General features: G+C 51.6%; 4 protein-coding genes and 2 pseudogenes across 4 annotated transcripts; 2 read left to right on the top strand and 4 right to left on the bottom strand.

The window, feature by feature from the left end:
* Nucleotides 1-499: 499 nt before the first annotated feature.
* On the bottom strand, nucleotides 500-4,409 carry SAPIO_CDS8564 (DNA-directed RNA polymerase II subunit RPB2; the record flags this gene model as incomplete). Its single annotated transcript, XM_016790176.1, has 3 exons — nucleotides 500-662; nucleotides 725-1,953; nucleotides 2,031-4,409. 3 exons carry the CDS (start codon nucleotides 4,407-4,409, stop codon nucleotides 500-502), a joined length of 3,771 nt encoding a protein of 1,256 aa, XP_016640439.1.
* A 1,452-nt stretch (nucleotides 4,410-5,861) lies between these two features.
* SAPIO_CDS8563 lies at nucleotides 5,862-6,464 on the bottom strand (annotated as a pseudogene; the record flags this gene model as incomplete).
* Nucleotides 6,465-8,279: 1,815 nt separating this feature from the next.
* On the top strand, nucleotides 8,280-9,070 carry SAPIO_CDS8562 (Farnesyl diphosphatase; the record flags this gene model as incomplete). Its single annotated transcript, XM_016790175.1, has 4 exons — nucleotides 8,280-8,480; nucleotides 8,554-8,653; nucleotides 8,712-8,828; nucleotides 8,895-9,070. 4 exons carry the CDS (start codon nucleotides 8,280-8,282, stop codon nucleotides 9,068-9,070), a joined length of 594 nt encoding a protein of 197 aa, XP_016640438.1.
* A 287-nt stretch (nucleotides 9,071-9,357) lies between these two features.
* On the top strand, nucleotides 9,358-10,216 carry SAPIO_CDS8561 (uncharacterized protein; the record flags this gene model as incomplete). The annotated part of the gene is made up of 2 exons (XM_016790174.1): nucleotides 9,358-10,009; nucleotides 10,197-10,216. 2 exons carry the CDS (start codon nucleotides 9,358-9,360, stop codon nucleotides 10,214-10,216), a joined length of 672 nt encoding a protein of 223 aa, XP_016640437.1.
* Nucleotides 10,217-10,632: 416 nt separating this feature from the next.
* Nucleotides 10,633-13,536, bottom strand: SAPIO_CDS8560 (annotated as a pseudogene; the record flags this gene model as incomplete).
* Nucleotides 13,537-14,992: 1,456 nt separating this feature from the next.
* Nucleotides 14,993-16,307, bottom strand: SAPIO_CDS8559 (uncharacterized protein; the record flags this gene model as incomplete). The annotated part of the gene is made up of 8 exons (XM_016790173.1): nucleotides 14,993-15,004; nucleotides 15,065-15,112; nucleotides 15,184-15,303; nucleotides 15,372-15,475; nucleotides 15,542-15,586; nucleotides 15,650-15,752; nucleotides 15,822-15,928; nucleotides 16,154-16,307. 8 exons carry the CDS (start codon nucleotides 16,305-16,307, stop codon nucleotides 14,993-14,995), a joined length of 693 nt encoding a protein of 230 aa, XP_016640436.1.
* Between the last annotated feature and the right edge of the window lie 1,433 nt (nucleotides 16,308-17,740).

Raw genomic sequence — 17,740 nt, 5'->3', positions numbered from 1 at the left:
GATTTACAGTTCTCTCTCCTCTACTTGTGTTATATATCCGCAGCATTCCATAGACTTTGTACCATATAGAACATAAAGCATCATAAGAGTTACATCGTCACCGACGGGTATGGCTCATAGACTCCTTGATGGGTATTTTATTGATCTATTTTTGCTACCGCTCATCCCTTCCAACCCAGCGTCAAAACTTCGCAATCTTTTCTTTTTGTTCGAAGAAAGAAAATGCATGTAAATAATACAGAAAGTACTTCCGCCTCCTCGCAGATATAAAGAGTTGCACCAAGTGGAGAAGAGCTGGAATCACACTTCGTACCAAATGGTCGACGCTCGAGATAAACCCTCCAAGACAACCAAGAACATTAGAATCTATGTCCCTCATGAGTGTAAGGTCAAGATCCTCCCTGTTCTCGGTCGCCCTAAAAAAAAGGAAAGGAACACAAAAAAAGGAGATCCGTAAATCATCCAATCCTCCACCCTCATTATCCTTTCTGGAAAACCATCAACGAATCGTAACACCAGATCGATCGGTAAACATCCTAGCCGCAATATTCATAGCTTGCAGTTCCTGGAACAGCAGCTTGGCGGCATATGGGATGTGGATCTGCGCAATCTTAGTCTTGTTCTTGCATGGCCGGCACTCGAATGATTGCTTGGAAAGATTTCTGATGCCAAAGTTAGCGCATGGTAAAACGACGACAACTCTAAAGAGGCGAGGGGAACTTACGCAATGGGCGTCATCAACCCGCAGATCTCGCAAATGTGGACACGGAAGGCATCTGAAACCTCAAACAGCCTCTCTTTCAAGAAGGCCGCCGCGCCGTGCGCAATCATACAATCACGTTCCATCTCTCCAAATCGAAGACCGCCATCACGCGCACGGCCCTCCACGGGCTGTCTCGTCATGATCTGCACCGGTCCACGAGCTCGCGCGTGGATCTTGTCGTCCACCATGTGCCTGAGTCGCTGGTAGTAAGTGGGGCCGAAGAACACCTGGGCTCGAAGCTTCTTTCCGGTATGGCCGTTGTACATAATTTCGAACCCACGGGATTGGTACCCTTCTTCGCGGAGAAGGGCGGAAACAGAGTCGACGGTGACGTCTGTAAAAGGAGTCGCATCACCTTCGAGACCCTTGAGTGCGCCGACTTTACTAAGGAGACATTCTATCAAGTGGGCAATAGTCATTCGCGAAGGGATGGCGTGCGGGTTGATGATGATGTCAGGGGTGATTCCCTCACGCGTAAACGGCATATCCTCTTGTCTGTACGTCACACCAATCGTACCTTTTTGACCGTGACGCGAGGCGAACTTGTCACCAATCTGCGGAATCTTCGTCGTCCTGACACGGACCTTGACATAGCGCATACCATCCTGATTCGTCGTCATAACAACAGAGTCCACGATACCGTTCTCTGTGCTTCGCAGAGGTGTCGAGGCATCTCTCTTGCTATGTTGCGTTGTTCGCTGGCCGAGTTCCTGCGTATCCTTACCCAGGGGCGAAGTCTTGCCAATGATGATATCTTCGCCTGACACACGGACGCCGGGGGCTACGATACCGTCATCGTCGAGTTTGTCATAGGTGCCATGCTTGAGCCGTAGGGTCTCGCTCCTGAACGGTTTCTCGAATTGCTCCACGAGATTGATACCAACCTTCTTCTCGCAATCGGTGTATGATCGGAAGAACAAACTTCTAAACATACCGCGATCGATACTGCTCTGATTCATAATGACAGAGTCTTCTTGGTTGTAACCGGAGTAGCATGCAATGGCGACAATGGCGTTTTGCCCGGCTGGCAGCTCTCGGAACTTGAGATGCTCCATCGCCATTGTTGTGGCCAGAGGCTTTTGAGGATAGTAGAGGATGTTCGCCATTGTATCCATCCTGCGCATGTAGTTTGTGAGGAAGAAGCCCATCGCTTGCTTACCCATGGCTGACTGGTAAGTGTTACGCGGGGACTATGAATTACAGTTAGTTTTGTAACCGGAGTTGAAAAAAAAAAAAAAAAATTGGGAACTAGAAAATGAGGACATACTTGGTTGTGATCGGGGAAAGGAATAATGCTAGCGCAGATGCCCAAGATCATACTCGGGTGGATTTCGCAATGAGTGAACATGTGTGTTGTCGGGTTCAACTTCGTCTTCAAACGCCGGTTTGGATCGTCGGAAATATCATTATCGATGGCGATACCAGCCTTCTGAGCACGATACTCATCCAACGCCTCAGGAGTCATACAAATCATCGTAGTCTCCTCCTCTTCGGCATCCAGATACTCAATTACACCGTCGTTCACGAGGTAGTCCCAGCCATATTGTCGCTCTGGCGGAGGCACGGTCTCCTCCGAGGCCAAGTTGTTGATGTGTGTCTTGGTCAGCACCAGAGTTCCCTTCTGGGTACCCGTCTGCGCATTGTCCTCTTGGTTAACAACGAACACTGGACGCATAACACGGCCGGCATCGGAGAAGACTTTGAATTCTCGATCGCGGATATCTCTAACCAGGGAGACCTCGTTCGGGAGGTATGACCGCCGACGGGTCTCCATCATCTCATTGACCAAGTGCTTGGGGTCTTGGTGAATACCGACCCAGACACCGTTTACAAAGACCTTGGTGGCGTTGGGATACCTGAGAGGCTCGTACTCTTCCACCACTTCCATACCACGGTTGATCATGAACTCAATAATTGGGTCGGAAGGCGTACCCACACTGACGAAACACATGAGCGAAAGGTTCTTGACGAGACCACAAGCCTGTCCTTCGGGCGTCTCTGCAGGGCATACCAAGCCCCAATGTGTGTTGTGAAGCTGGCGAGGCTTGGCCAACTTTCCATCTCGTCCAATGGGAGTGTTTGTGCGACGCAAATGCGAGAGGGTAGAGGCGAAAGTGTAACGATTCAACACCTGGGAGACACCGGCTGTAGAGCTCATCGCCTTCTTCTGATCACCCCAGTTGCCCGTTGCGAGCGAGTACTTCAATCCGTTCGTAAGCGTCGTTGAGCGGACGCCATTGACAGTCTGGAACTTCTTGTTTTGCTGAATACACATCTTCATGTACGACGACAACTCCTGGTTGATGCGACGCATGATGTTGCGGAACAGCTTAGCCAGCAAAGGACCGGCAAGGTCCAGGCGCTTCTTGCCAAAGTGATCACGGTCGTCCACATCTCTGCGGCCGAGCGCGCATTGGAGGAGCTTGTGAACCATGTAGCCTAGGAAGAACGCCTTCCTAGTCTCGCTACCTTCGGATTGTGAGATGTGAGGGAGAGTCTCCTTCTGCAACAAATCCTTAGCCGCCCTGATTCGGCGCTCTCGGCTGAGCATGTAGCTTTGACCACGCTTCCCGATGTAATCAAGCGCCACCTCACGGTCCTGGATAACGAAGGCCTCTTCGATACAAGGCCGAAGCATTTCCAGCATCTGACTGTCGTTTCGGTCGTAACAAATATGGTTCAAAATATCCTCGTCGGAGACAACACCGAGGGCCCGGAACACGATGGCAATGGGCAAATCACTCTTGACGAACGGTAGAGTCGATCGCACGTACGGTCCAGAGCCTCCGAGACGCTTGTCTCCTTTTGTGTAAAGGCGCAGGGCGAGTTGAGAAATCAGTCGCGATCCACGCTCCAGTGCACTGCGGATTTCTGCCGTATAACTGTAAGGGCTTGGCTGAGCCTTCTTGAATACCTGAACGATATTGGCGGCGGAGCGCTCTTGTGCAATAAGGACCTTCTCACTTCCGTTGATGATGAAATATCCACCTTGGTCGTAGGGGCACTCGTTCAGAAGGAAGAGATTTTCATCGGTTTCGTGGCTCAGATGGCAAATCTCGGACTTCACCATGATGGGAAGTCTGCCAACGAAGACAATGTTCTTTTGATCGTCGGTCTTGCCATCCACTGGCTCGGGGTCTACATCTTCGTCTTCCCATCGGATCTCGGTCGGCTCCACCTTCGTCTGAGCGTACGTCTCCCGCTGCTCATCATCCATCTCATGGAGAGGTACCTGGCGCTCAACAGCCAAGGTTACTTTCTTCGTGATTCGAATGTACATGGGACTCGCGTAGGTCAGGTTTCGATCGCGACATTCGTAGGGAAGAAGAGTGGCTTCACGACCGTCGGATTCGGTTATGGAAGGGCGAGAGACCATGACATGGCCAAAGTCGATTTCGTACCTCCGTACGGCATAGGTTCGGCCATCGTGGCTCGGCGGGGAGGGCTGGTCGAGAGTGATGCGGGAGTACTCATTGACGAGATGTTGTACCGTCGATGTGGTGAACTCATTGAATGAGTCTACTTGCTGGGAAGCAAGACCTTTGTTGTCGAAAAAGGCTGCGATGACAGCCCAACAATCCTCAGCAGTGATGCTGAGGTCCTCCTCGTAATCATCGTAGTCGTACCCATCTTCGTAATCAGCCATGATGTCGAGGTGTCGAAACTCGAAGTCGCGAAAAGGTAATTAAAAGAGAAAGTGGCGAAGTGGTATCAACGCGTAATAGAGAATGGATAGATTGGCTACGAGAAACGGGTTGCCGGATGATGAACTGCGACGAACTCGACGTGTTGATTGGGGAAACAAGCGCTTGAAGGAGAGAAGAGAAGGGAGAAAAACAAAACCGGGTCCTTGGTAGGACGAAGAAAGTTATTATTGGCGTGTTTATGCTCGTAGGTAGAAGCGGGAGGAAGCGCGAGAGCTCGGGATCGAGGCTCGCAAAAGTGGAAGTTCTGGAGGTGTCGATTGCCACCGCGAGGCCGCGACGGCCTTTCGAGGACTAGGGATCTCAGAGTCCCGGGGTGGCTTTATCGAAAACAGATTAGGAAGGTCGGAAAGGTCGCAGATTCGTAGAAATCCACAGCCACGGAGATGGGTGATGGGTGTTGTCGTGGTTTGGAGGAGGGTGAGAAAGGATTTTGCAGGTGGTGACTTGAAGTGAAGTTCTCGAGATGCGCCGCCACCGCGACAATTCAAGGCGTGGAACTTCTCTTGAATCGTAGCTCCATTTAAACCTTAAATATTAGGCCTGAATTTGGGAAACCATTGGTAATTTGGCAGGCGCGATGGACTATTAATAATTGTAGATACGGGACCGGAAGGAGCTACCTTCAGTTGGCAGCCCTACCGCGAGGATTTTGCCGAATATTTCCCAACATCACTAGTTAGTTTTAGGCAACGCTTTCCCGAAAAGAAATTTCTCCCAAGGATAACAACGTTTCCAACAGCTTAACTCCGAGCAAAACTTAATAAGATTATTCTGGCCCTTTTAGTCAACGTTTCAACCGATTTGCCATGGTCCAACCACTGGATGCCGGAGCCGTTTTCGCACCTCTAACCTTCATCACTAACACGGCGCCTGTCATTGAAGAAGGCACTCTGGTTCAACTAAACTCCCCGTTCCCAACAATCAGATGTGCGTCCTATGGAATCAGTTCGAGTGGGCAGGTCGCGTCCGTCTCACAATACCCGACTTTTACCAGAAACACACCCGAGTGTGGAGAGAATTATTTCACAGGCAATTTGAGCCACAGCCCACTCCTGCCCAAGGCCCTCCATTCCCGCGGTTTTTGCAGTCTATGTCGGCAGGCATAGTCGAGGCCAACCTTCCCCAAGATCAAACTTCAGAGATCATCAACGGATTACTCGGCTTTATGCGAAATTCCAGGAGGCTCCACACGGAGCGGGCCGTTGAAGATGTGCAAGTGGTTTGTCGAGGTCGGGAGTGGTTGAAAACAATTGGTAGAGCGCCCCGCCACTCTCTCTCCCTGTAAGAAGGTCGATGGCATTTAGATAGTGGCACATCTCACCCAGGACTAGGCTCGCTCCTCGGCGCTGAGGAGCCCGGACTATACTAAATCCGCGATTCTACGCCAAGGTCTAATTCTGGGCTTCCTCATTCTCATCCTCTCGCAAACTGCGTTCAAGGTCCGGCATCACCCACTTAACTATCCATTCCGACTTCAGAACCTCCTCCGCCGAGATCCTCTCCTCAGGACGAAACACCAGCATCTGTTGCATCAGAGACAGAAAAGCTTCCTTCTCCTCCTCGCCGAGAATACCCGCTCCAAGTTTCCGCCGCCATTTCTGGACGCCGTCTTCGAAGGCAACCTCTAGAGATGGCCACAGCATCTCGCCAAGATTTCTCCGTCGCCCCTGTTCATCAAAAAACTCTGCTTCCTTCTCTGACCAACGTTCCCGCCAGGGACTTGGTAAAGGGCCAATAATATCGACATGTTGCGACACCATCTCATCCTCTGTCGCGAGGTCATGGCTGAACAGCGCCTTCATACAGACGATATCCCAGAGGGCCGCGGCTAGAGACCATATGTCTGCAGAGTAAGATAATGGCAACTCGGGATCAAGGTGAGCTTCCGGCGGTCTCATCGGAAGCGGGATATGACAGTGCCTCCCAATTCGAGTCTCCTCTGAAGGTGAGAAGGACTCTCCAAAGTCGCTAAGGAGGATTCGGGCATCAGACATTTTAAACTCTTCTGCAGACAAACTGAGGTCTAGTGGTAATACTGCAGACACTGGGATATTAGGAAGTAGTGGTCCTTTATCGGCTCGGGTGATAGGGACAGTCTGCGGTTGGCCATATTCTTCGTAAAACTCCTCCATAGAGAGCTGATCGAAGCTGGAAGGAAGCTTAACTAGCACATTTCTTAAGTGGATATCTAGGATAAAAGCAAGTAGGTTAAATACAATAATTATACAGTCAATACAAGTCATTATTCTCCAAAGACTAACCTCCGTGAACGTAACCCCGAGAGTGCATATATGCAACAGCCAAAGTGAGCCTGCCGCAGAGTGTTCGAGCGACGTCGAGTGGAAAGATGTCAATCTCCCTGGCTTGGCGTAGATCGCCGCGCGCGGGAGTCATTGCACAGCAAGGGTGAGTCCCATTTGGCCCGTCAATCTTGAACTTATCGAGGATGAAAGGCACTGGATGTTGCTCTGCGGGGAAACTCGAGGATGGTCTAGAGAGGGCTTCAATGATTTTCGTCTCGCGGACTGGTGCGTCAGAATTGGCGATGCCAACCTTCAGTGCAACGTATCGGTTAGCTATGAGATCCCGGGCAAGCCAAACAGTTGAATAGCCCCCGAAACCAAGCTTATCAATAATAAAATATCGACCATGGAGCTTGTCGCCTATGTTGACGGGATGATAGCCTCCCGTAGTGTAGTCTTCCAAGGATTCCACGCCGCGTATCCAGTTGTACTCGATCTTTGGGGACATGTCTAGAGACGATAGAGACGAGTCTGTTGACTTCTGCCGTCTAGGAGCAAACCAGCGTGAACATCTTATGCGAGAGGTGATTGAGAGTGGTAGCCAGCGAGGCCCTCGGGCTACCACGTATCTTGTGGATAAGTATAAAATTGAAGCGCCAACTCGGCTGTATTGCATTATGACAGCTCAAACAAAGCGATTAGGAAGAGCTGGTGAGAGTGAGGGAAATGAACTGACTCGGATGTAGATCTGATCAGAGCCGGCGAATATAGTTACCAAGCTGAGAGAACTATCTATCATCATTGACCAAAAATTCTCTTGAGATAGCGGCAAGCAGGCCCTTGGTGCGATGGGGCCTCAGCATTGATGATCCTGGCGCCTAGCTAGAACATGGATTCCCCGGGTGCGAAGGGAACCGTAAATTCCTTCTTTCTTTGTTTCCTTCAAACAATTAAGTTTTACAACTTCAATATATAAAGGAAAATATTTCAATTATTTTTACCGTCTTTGCTTTCTTAAATATCTCTGCAAGTTATGAAAGTATGCCGCCGACGCCGTGGCACTTCCTTCTTTACTTGATTCATCCAATATAGTCCTTGTAACTGCCTGCCCTTGCGTTTCCCAGCATCAAATGACTCTCGGAAGCCCCAATCTTTTTCGAGAATTCTCCGTGCACACCCACAATTTCTTGAAGATACGAGACACGCCTTCCTCGATCTTTCCGTCTTCATGTCGGTGAAGTGGAGAAGTTTTGTCGCGTCTCGGCAGGTTCCCTCCTGTGTCAAGGCACTTGGATGATGGCGGCAGTTCCCCTTGCGGTCATTGACGCAAGGGTGTGCTGGTTCATGTATATTTTGTCGGCCAAAGTAGAAGTAGGAATGGGAAGGCATCATGGACACAATGCTCGGGGAGGCTCAACCTCTCTCGACTGTTACTGGACTTCCATAGCCACAACCACGCGACCATTTTAGACTTAGCCAGCATCTTTCGCATGCTGCCAAAGTGTACCTCTTCGCTCCAAAGTGTCCGTAATTTCGTATAGTTTACGCTCTCAGTCTCCTTATACAATGCTACTCCTGGTCATTAGCACCCTTCTCGGGATAGTAGCGTCATCGCCAACCCACCCAAAGGCACGCAACTTCATTTATATCGTCCCGGATGGCTATGGTGTCGCCTCTCAGGTCCTCGCCAGGGACTATCAAGCTATCCTCCACGGACATGGTCACGCCCTGCGTCCCAATAGCCCCCAGCTTGGAGCAGATCCTCTGGTAATCCCGGCACCTTTCGCGTCTTCCCACTTTCCATCCATTCATCAAAGCTAATAGAACCATTCCTGCCAAGGTGATCGGCACGGTCAGAACTCAAGCATCCGATACCCTGACCACCGACTCCGCTGCCTCGGCCACGGCCTTTGCCTGTGGTGTCAAGACTTATAATGGAGGTGGGCCCACCGGTTCCCCTCCCTGGCGAATACGTGCTAAAATATCTGCTTCCTCAAGCCGTCGGCGTTGACGACGATGGTGTACCCGTGGCGTCAGTCCTCGAGGCTGCTCATCTTAGCGGCTTCAAAACTGGTCTTGTTGTAACCACTCGTATATCTCACGCAACTCCCGCTTGTAAGAACGGCCCCTTCGCCACCTATCCTCGGTGAAAATGCTCTTGTACTCACCTCGATGACGCAGGCTACGCTTCTCATGTCCTCGACCGTGGTGCCGAAAATGATATCGCCGCCCAGGAAATCGGATACTCTCACCCTCTCGGTAACGTCGTCGACCTCCTCCTCGGGGGCGGACGGCGCCACTTTCTCCCCACGTCCGAAGGAGGCCGCCGTGGAGACGGAGTCAACCTCATCGATTAGGCTACGGAGAGGGGATGGAACTACGTCGCTACGAGGAAGGAATTTGACTCGGCCGTCGATAAAGATGGAGCCCTTCCGCTGCCCTTCTTGGGATTGTTCGCCTTGAATCATATGGCTTACGAACTAGATCGCAATAGAGCTAAAGAGCCTTCACTTTTAGACGTGACAAAGGTTGCACTTGCGTCTCTGGAGAAAGCGAGTAGTGGGGATGAAAAAGGTAAAAAGGATCGAGGCTAGCATGTACTACTGACACATATCACTAACTCCCTTCACAAGGCTTCTTCATCATGATCGAGGCGTCCCGAATCGACCATGCTGGCCACGCCAACGACGCTGTCGGCCACATCCATGACACCCTCATGTACAACTCTGTCATGGCCTACGTAAAAGAATACATCGATGTGCACCCCGACACCCAGCTCATGTCCGCTGCCGACCATGAATGCGGCGGTCTCACCCTCGGCGATGGCTACAACCCTACCGTTCTGCAAAAAGCTACTAAGACGCCGGAATATCTTGGTGCGCTCTTCTCCGCCCATACAGGCGACAAGACCGCCCACCTCAAGTCAAATTTCCTTCGGCACTACGGTCTGGAGAACGTCTCCAACGACGACGTGAAGCTACTCCTTTCCATCGCCGACGAGAGGAACGTCCCAGCTATGCGTATCGCTGCTGGGAATATGCTTGCCTCTGAGGCCGGGCTCCATTGGTCGACCGAGGCACACACTGCGGCTGACGTGCTCCTGTATGGTTATGCGAATGACCAGGCTCTCAAGGCGATGAAGGATCTCATGGGGAAGAGTAATGATAATACTGAGCTACCGCGATACATCGAGAAGGTTTTAGACCTGGACCTTAATAATGCTACGCTGGCGTTGAGGCAGGGTGGTATTGATTGGGTTGGAAAGAGGGATGAGCTTCCTGCTCTCAAGAGCTTGAGTAAGTGGCATACTCATGCTCATTCATGATTACTGAATTCTGGAATTCCGGTATGGCCTCACTCACGGTGACGGGTTGCATCTGGATATGGGGATGAGGACATAGAGAGTGAGCCACTTTTAGTTTCATTTGTCCTCATGATAGATGATAGTCCTACAAGTCATAATACTGATAAACCCTACAAAAGACTACCCTCGTAGTGAGTGATACTGGTAAAAGACACGTCCCTCTTTGCCCACTCATACTTTTGTTTCGATACGAAGAAGAAAACAAACCGAGATGGGATGAGAAAGGGATAACGAGACAGTGTTCCTGGTACTGGAGATAAACGAGTCAAAAAAATAAAAATAAAAAATAAAAATAAAAAATAAAATAAAAAAATAAAAAAAAAGGAAAGAAGAAGAAAGCCTGCCAAACAGGAAATCGATTTGGTGTCCTCCCTTACCATAGAGTTACTCCAGGCATCATACCTAATAGGAAATAGAGTGTCAATCATCATCATAAATTACCCATGAAATTACAGGTTGGGAGAAATCAAAACCGTTGAAAGAAGCCGTAAGCCTAAAGAAAGAGAAAGCAAGACTTAGAGACACGGATAAGTAGGGAGGAATCGTGGGTGGGTATCAGTTGTAGTAGGGAACGGGTTTAGGCCCATGGTCACTGGGATACATGGCCATGCCCCTTCCATTACCAGGCTTTGCGGGCGGAGGATAGTCAGCATGAGGGTCTCGTCCACGGCCGTCATACTCTTCGTCCCAGACAGCATCTTCGCGAATGCCGGGAGTATGCTCCCAATGCTGGGGTTGATGCCCAGCAGAACCGGACGGTACAGAGTCGCGCCGACTCCGCGGACTGTCGTTGCTTGCAAAGGAACCCATAGACGGGGTCCGCTGTGGCTCCGAAGTGTGAGAGCTGCCCAGGCTTGGAGGCGAGCGCTGCGATGGACCTGGGTCCGTTCGTCGGGGAGGGCCTAGAAACTGCTCAACCATGTCGCGTATGCCTTCCTTGACAACAAGACGCCGGAAAGCGGCGAGGTCACGCTCTTCGTTGGCCAAGTTCCATGTAGCAGCACCTCGAAATGTCAATATGTCAGACAGGACTTGAGGGCCGTAGCGACCAAGGAACTCTTGGTACATGGTAATGTCCTCGTGCAGAGTTCCATCAACGTACGGCGAGGGTGGTAGAGGAAACTGTCTTTGGAACACAATGTCGAAGACTAAATTCCACTGCTCTTTCTTGGAGAGGTAAGAGGGTCCATCTTTCTGCAGCTCGCGCTTCTGGGACTCTGTAATGCCGTCCGGAACCTCCCAGGGTTGGGATCGGCAATTGGCGTAGCGGATATGGTGGTCGCGCGCCTTCTCGTCATCGAACAATTCCATGCACCGTGGGCAGTAGATCGGGACCGCGTGGCACCGCATAATATGGTCCTTGACGTCTTGAATCCTGTAAAGGGAGTCGATGAAGCAGTCTTTATATTGCATAGGAGTTCGTTTTGCGAACGGGCAGGCGAATGGAAGCTTTTGTTTAGACGGCGGCCGCCTGGTCTCCATGGCTTTCCCCTGCCATGATCTAAATTCTTTCAGGGCAGCAGCGAAGGCCATTTCCTTCATTTCAAGGAACGGATGACCGTCCGGAAGCATGGGTGGTTCGTTGGATTGCTTGCCTGCCCAGGGCTGTGGAGGGTCCGAATACTCAGGGTCGGACTGCGCCTCAGGTTCATCATCCTCTCTAGGACTATACATGTCTCGAGTGTGTGTGTAGTTCGGCGCCTGGGCTTGATACTGACGACTAGCGCGACTCGTGTCCTCATGCCGGCCTTCTCTCCCGCGGCCTTGGTTCGGTCGGTACACCTCGGTGGCATGGCGCTCGTCATGGGGCCCGGGAACGGAAGATCGCGTAGCTTGAGGCCAATTTCGACCGCGGTCTGCGTCTTCGGGGGATCTCGGCGGTTCTGGCGGGTAAGAACGACGCTGCGGGCTTGAGTAATCCTGAGTAGCAACAGCACGAGAGGTGTATTGTGGCTGATCATGGTTATTTGTATTACCACTCCTCTCTTCACGCCATTCATGAGACGTAGGGGACCGACGAACCGGCGGTCCACGTTGCTGCTCATGTTCTTGCTGGGAATTTTGTCGGTTCGGAGGTGGCCGGGGTTGGGGAGCACGATCCCCACGATCTCTTTCGGCATAGTCGGGATGATGCATCGGCGGCTCTCGAGGTGCCCTTTTGGCGGAGGATCGCGTGTCCTGGATGGAAAGTCTTTCGAACTCTTCGGCGGGGTGAGCTCTTGCAGGTCCTCGCTCGCGAGGTGTGAAGTCACGGTCTCTATCGTAACTGGTGCGAGGATGACGGGGCGGCTGATCCATCAGGTCTTGAGATCGGGGGCCGTCTCTTTGATGCAAAGTCACAAGCCCGTGGGGATGCGGGGTCGACGGTTGACTGGGTGCCATGTTGGTACGGTTCGGACCCATTGACGGATTCGGAGCGGGCTCATAAACTTTCTGGGTTGCGAACCTCTGCGCCTGTTGGCCGGGTTGTGGTCCGCCGTTAGATGAAAGTACAATAACGCCATGAGGATTTCGCGACGGGAGTGGCGGCTGCGACTGCGACTGCGACTGCGAAGACCACTCTTCATGAGCGGCGTTTCCTGGCCGGCCGGTGTTGTTGGACCGGGGCTGTCCACCCTGCGAAAGCACCACAACTCCATGCCGGCCTAGCCCGGCAGAAGGAGGTGGATTAGGTCGGAGATCTGCATCAGCCTTTTCCGGACCCCGTTCACGATAATACGGCTCTTCCATCGGGCGGTCATCAATATCTCTGTGGCGAGGAGGATAGCTCGATGGATGGGTTGGAGGCTGCGGTGCTACGTGTCTCTGAGTGCGGAAAGCATTTGGGGGCGCAGCTGGCTGGGGCCCCGGATTTGGACCACCAGCTGGCTTCGAATCGTAACCTGGATCGGGATCAGCGACAGCAGGTGTTTTCTGCCCCGGCGGCGAGACCGGGCCTCGCGGACCCGCTTCGTACCAGCCGGTAGTGGCTCTGCGAGTCATCCAGGCGGTTTTAGATCGTGGGATATAGCCCGGATCCAAAGGAGCCGGCAAGTTCCCCTCCGTAGGGGTATTGTCGTCTCTGGTCGACACACCGTAGTATTGCGGCCTGTCCTTCTTCCTGCGGTGCGAAGAAGATCCCATTTTAGTCTTCGATGCACGTTTACGAGACGTGGTAGGTGGATTAGGCACAGTGGGTAAGGGATCTCGAGGGGGGTTCTCCTCTTCGTCGTAGGTAGACTGCGGGGAACGACGCCGCTCAATGTGGCCTTCCCTAACTGGCAGAATGGGAAGATCTAATACCGGATGGTCTCGACGTTCATCTGCAGGCCGAGCATCGTCAGGGGGCCTAGCAAAAGCGTGATCCACCTCAGCTGCTTGTGCAGGGTACCGTGACGCTGGGGTAGTTTCATTCTCGCATTCGTTGTAGTCCTCCACCGTGGTCATCCTCGCGCTAAGCGGAGTCGGAGCTTTCTCCATCGGGCATAGATGATTGGCACGCGGGGACTAGGAGAGAAGAAATAATGCGATAGGGTGATGGGACCGTGAAACGATGGTAGGAAAGGTGCTTGATGTGGAGACTTTAAAAGCACAGGGATCGAGAACCTATCCGCTTCGCCTCGATTAAACTGAGAAGAATAATTAGCAGAGGGCTGTACATCTGGAGGGTTGACAGCGATTGACGAGAAAATACCGAATGGTCTGACGGGGCCGCGCATGATCTATTGGATGGAGGCATCCACGATCAATGCATGTGGGCAAGGACGCTGCCGCCTGGTGCGTCCTTTGAATAAGCAGGGCGGATGTCGTGACAGGCAGAAACATCAATGTAGATTCCCCAGAACTTGCCTAGCGTCGGTGCAAAGCAAGGCGAGTGATTGGCCTCGTCGCGTCCTCGATCCTGCTGACGATGATGGCGAGATATTCCACCTCCAGCGGAGAGGATTCGCGCATTCTCATTCCCTATCACAGAGTGTACATCCGAGCCCGCACTACTTTCAGGCCAATCCGCCAATCCTAGGACCATGATCAGAAGAGGGGGCAAGGGTAGAGACGTGCTGGCAACACGGGGTTGGCTATCTCGCCCTCTCTTGGAGAAGGCAAGTCGACTGCACATATGCACGAGCAGATGCAGGGAGAAATCATGTCCAATCCGCGTCCAGCCCCATCCTCATCGACATCGAGGAGGGTACCGTTTCCAGTAAGTAGAGCAGACGCGATTTAAAAGAAACGAAAACAATGATGATACCTTGGAAAACGCGAAAGATAAAATCTAGAAATAAACAAATAAAAAGGGAAATAAACTATAGAAGAAAAGAGTATTACTTCCTCCGCCTTGGGCTGGCGCGCGTTGGTCTTAAAGCTAGGAATCCTGATTAGCCATCTTTACGAGAGAAGACGTATCGCGGCATCATCCTAGCTAGGAATATTTCTTGACTTAGGTGGAGGATTCCAGAGCGGTGGCCAGCCTTCCCTTGGGAATTCGGGGCGTGTTTTGCGCAAGGCTCGGAAGAGCCGGCGAGGGAGCCGGGGTCGATTCTAGTCATCTCGGTACTGAATTGGTCAGGCTTCCACTAGCTTGTTGGTAGCCAAGGGCCACATTATTTCTTAGATGGCAATTGCGCCTGGTTTGGAACGTCCGAGTTGCTCGTAGCCTTCCAGGCGACTGTGCCAGGTGGGTGATGATGGGAATGGCTTGTTCCTTGCCGGTTGTCTCGAGTCTTGATGTTTCAATTCATTCATACAACAGGGCAGGTATCAGATGTGGCTGTATATATACAGGTCGGAAAAGATAATACGCCTCTCCATTATCGAGGCTATCGCCGTCAATCCCTCCCCTGTCATCGACGGCCTGCGGGCTTAGTTTGTGGAGCAGCCTTGCCCTCTCTTCCCCTTTCCTCCCTGCCTTCTTCCTCCTGTGATCTTCTCAAGCCATCTAGCATCCCATCTAAAAACATACGTGTCAGCAATGTTCGTGCTGGGCCAACTGTTGGATGTCTTTACTTACAACTTCACCTCCGGGAACAGTGTATGTCTTCATGTTAGGGTCATAGATCTGTATTTGTGTTCGACGATTAGCAACGGCACACATGACTCGATGAAGCCATCTAGAAGCGTGCCACCTACATTGGCAGTGTAGCCGGGGTCGGTCGCCTTGAAAACGCCGGGGATCTGAACAGGTTGCTCCCAGCTGTCGAGAGTGCCAGTGCCCCCGGTGATGTTGAGCTGCGCGCAGCTAATGTAGAACTGTTTCGCCTCACCGTTAGATACTGCGCCAAAGTAAGGACTGAAAGGGAATGAGCAGGCTTGCATACCTGAGGAATACCAGCGGGATATGGGTTGTGAATTCCGAGAGACTGGATTCGGAAGAGGTACTCGCCGTCCGGGAGGCAGGTTGGGAGCGTGTACTTGTAGGTGTCTATCCGTTACGTGTAAGTTACATTTACATCTCAAGAACAATATTGATAGATGACTTGGGCCATACTGAACATGGGCCACGAAGACTGGCCATTACCGCCGAGGGTCGGGCCTAGATAACTTGGTTAGTATCTCGAAGCCAAGTTTGAATCTTTCATGGTATTGATATCCGTACCCCAATCGTAAACCTTGCGCCAACCATCAGAACCATCATAATCCTGAACGGAACCAGGCGCCCTGGAGAGGTAGATTGAGATGGGGCCTTGGTGATAAACGGCCTAGTAGGCATTTCCGGCGTCAGCTACGTAGGATTCAGGAAATAGAGTATGGGAAAAGGGCCGTCTTACCGTGTCGGTGGTGAAGGTAATCTCATCGCCGACCTTGGCGTTGAGGACGACGGTGCTGGCACCGCTAATACCACCCTGATTGCAGATCAAGTCCTTCGAGGCAAGGTCTTCGAGAAAAAAATATTGTGTTAGCAAAGAAAAACTAAATCTTAGGATCGCATCCCGAAAGTCTTCGGAGTAGCATCGCAGTCTCTCCTTTCCATTTCCGCGTCCGTATTCCCTGGTTTCTTCTTGTGGTACCCTTCGTCCTTCAGCTTCCATCTAGTGCCGTGGACCACCTTCGGGCGCTTCGTCGATTCTCCCATAGTAGATAGTGAAGCATTCGGTCTTACCTGTGACGGGGGAGTTGTAATTCGTGTTCTTACGGACTCCCTCGAAAACGCCATACTTCTGGCTGCCGACAGACACCTGCTGGAAGATATAATGAGCTGATGCCTCGTACGCGAAGAGAGACAGAGCAGCCGCGATTCCAAGAACAGACTTCATCTTGGATCAAGTTAGATGGACTCCCGTACGGTCTTTGGTTCGGAGATATCAAGGAGACCACCACACGATGTTCGTATCGGTGTCGAGGTGAAGTCAACAAAGGAGTGCCAAGTCTTGAAGAACGTAGGGGAAGCTATCTATGGACCAGCTCGACAGCTTAAATGAAAATCGAGTTCGGCAATCACGGCGGTCTTATACCATGAGTTAACGTTCCCCCTTATATATCTCCAAGAAGAGCCGCCGTGCCACTTATACACCACTACTGGATGGGGCTAAGGCGGGCAACGAATTACCGGCATGATCAGAGGAACACCATAGAAGTTGTCATTCCCTCCTCTAAGACAGGGTGAGGTGGAATGAGCAAGTAACCCACGCTTGGCGGCGGGAATTGCTGCCCTCATTTTATTTACTGTACACTCGTGGGGTCAGAAGTATGGGCAATACACTGCTTCGTAGATGAGAAGCGGCCCGGAAGCCCTTTGTTCCTGGTATTGGCGGGTGCAGCAGGTATATAGAGCTGCTGGTCATATCTCTCTCTTCCACCTAGCTTTCACTTAGCTGGGGTAGCAGTCCATATAGATTCGGCATGATAGTCTTGGAAGACCCGTTTGGCTCCCTTCTCCCCGTGGCCACTTACAGGAATGCAAGGCATAGCTTGGTACTCACGTGTGCGGTGGGTGGTCTACGAGTGTCGTGTAGGGATCTCACTTATTATCATCCTTGGCCTGCTAGACATGGACGAGACGTTGATGGCGTTCGGTTAGCCTGTTCGAATACACAGCTCGCTCCATTACTGAGAGAAAAGCGTGGCCCTTCTTGTCCCGAAACCACGCTGTCCATATCCCCAAAAACAGTGGTGGTAGACTCCGTAGGCACGCAGAAGTAACGGAAGATTGAGGAAGGGAAAATAGAAAGGAACAACCGGATCGCACATTGGACCTTTTGCTCAGCCAAGCCGTGAGCGCAATTGATGCAGCCCGCCAGTTGGCAGGACTGAATAGATTGACCTTGTGGGTTCGCGATAAATGATTTTTATGGGGTTAATACCACGGAAGAACCCTACTGGAGAAACGAAGTGAGAGATGCAACAAAACAATTAAACCGGTCGAGGGAGAGGGCAATATAAACCGGAAGCCTGGGACGGGAGTTTGCTTGGGACAAGGTCACGCAGACGAAGCATGGATGGCCGGAAATTTGCTCGTGAGTACAAGTATGCAGTAAATGCAATCGTGATTGGGGATAACCGCATCTAGATAAATCAATCACGGAAATCAATCGAAGAAGAAGAGCCAGCCTGGGGTTGATGATCTCTTGTAGGCCGCCACCAACAATCAGCAAGGACATGGATCGGAAGAGGATTCAAGCCGGACCTGGAAGATCGAGTAATGGCAAGTCACAGCGGACATGGGAAAAACCAGATTCCATCTATTCAT

This window comes from Scedosporium apiospermum, assembly GCF_000732125.1.
Source record: "Scedosporium apiospermum strain IHEM 14462 chromosome Unknown SEQ_SAPIO_0121, whole genome shotgun sequence".
NCBI lineage: Eukaryota > Fungi > Ascomycota > Sordariomycetes > Microascales > Microascaceae > Scedosporium > Scedosporium apiospermum.
The sequence above is the reverse complement of the archived record's forward strand: the minus strand, read 5'-3'. Positions and strand labels throughout refer to the sequence as shown.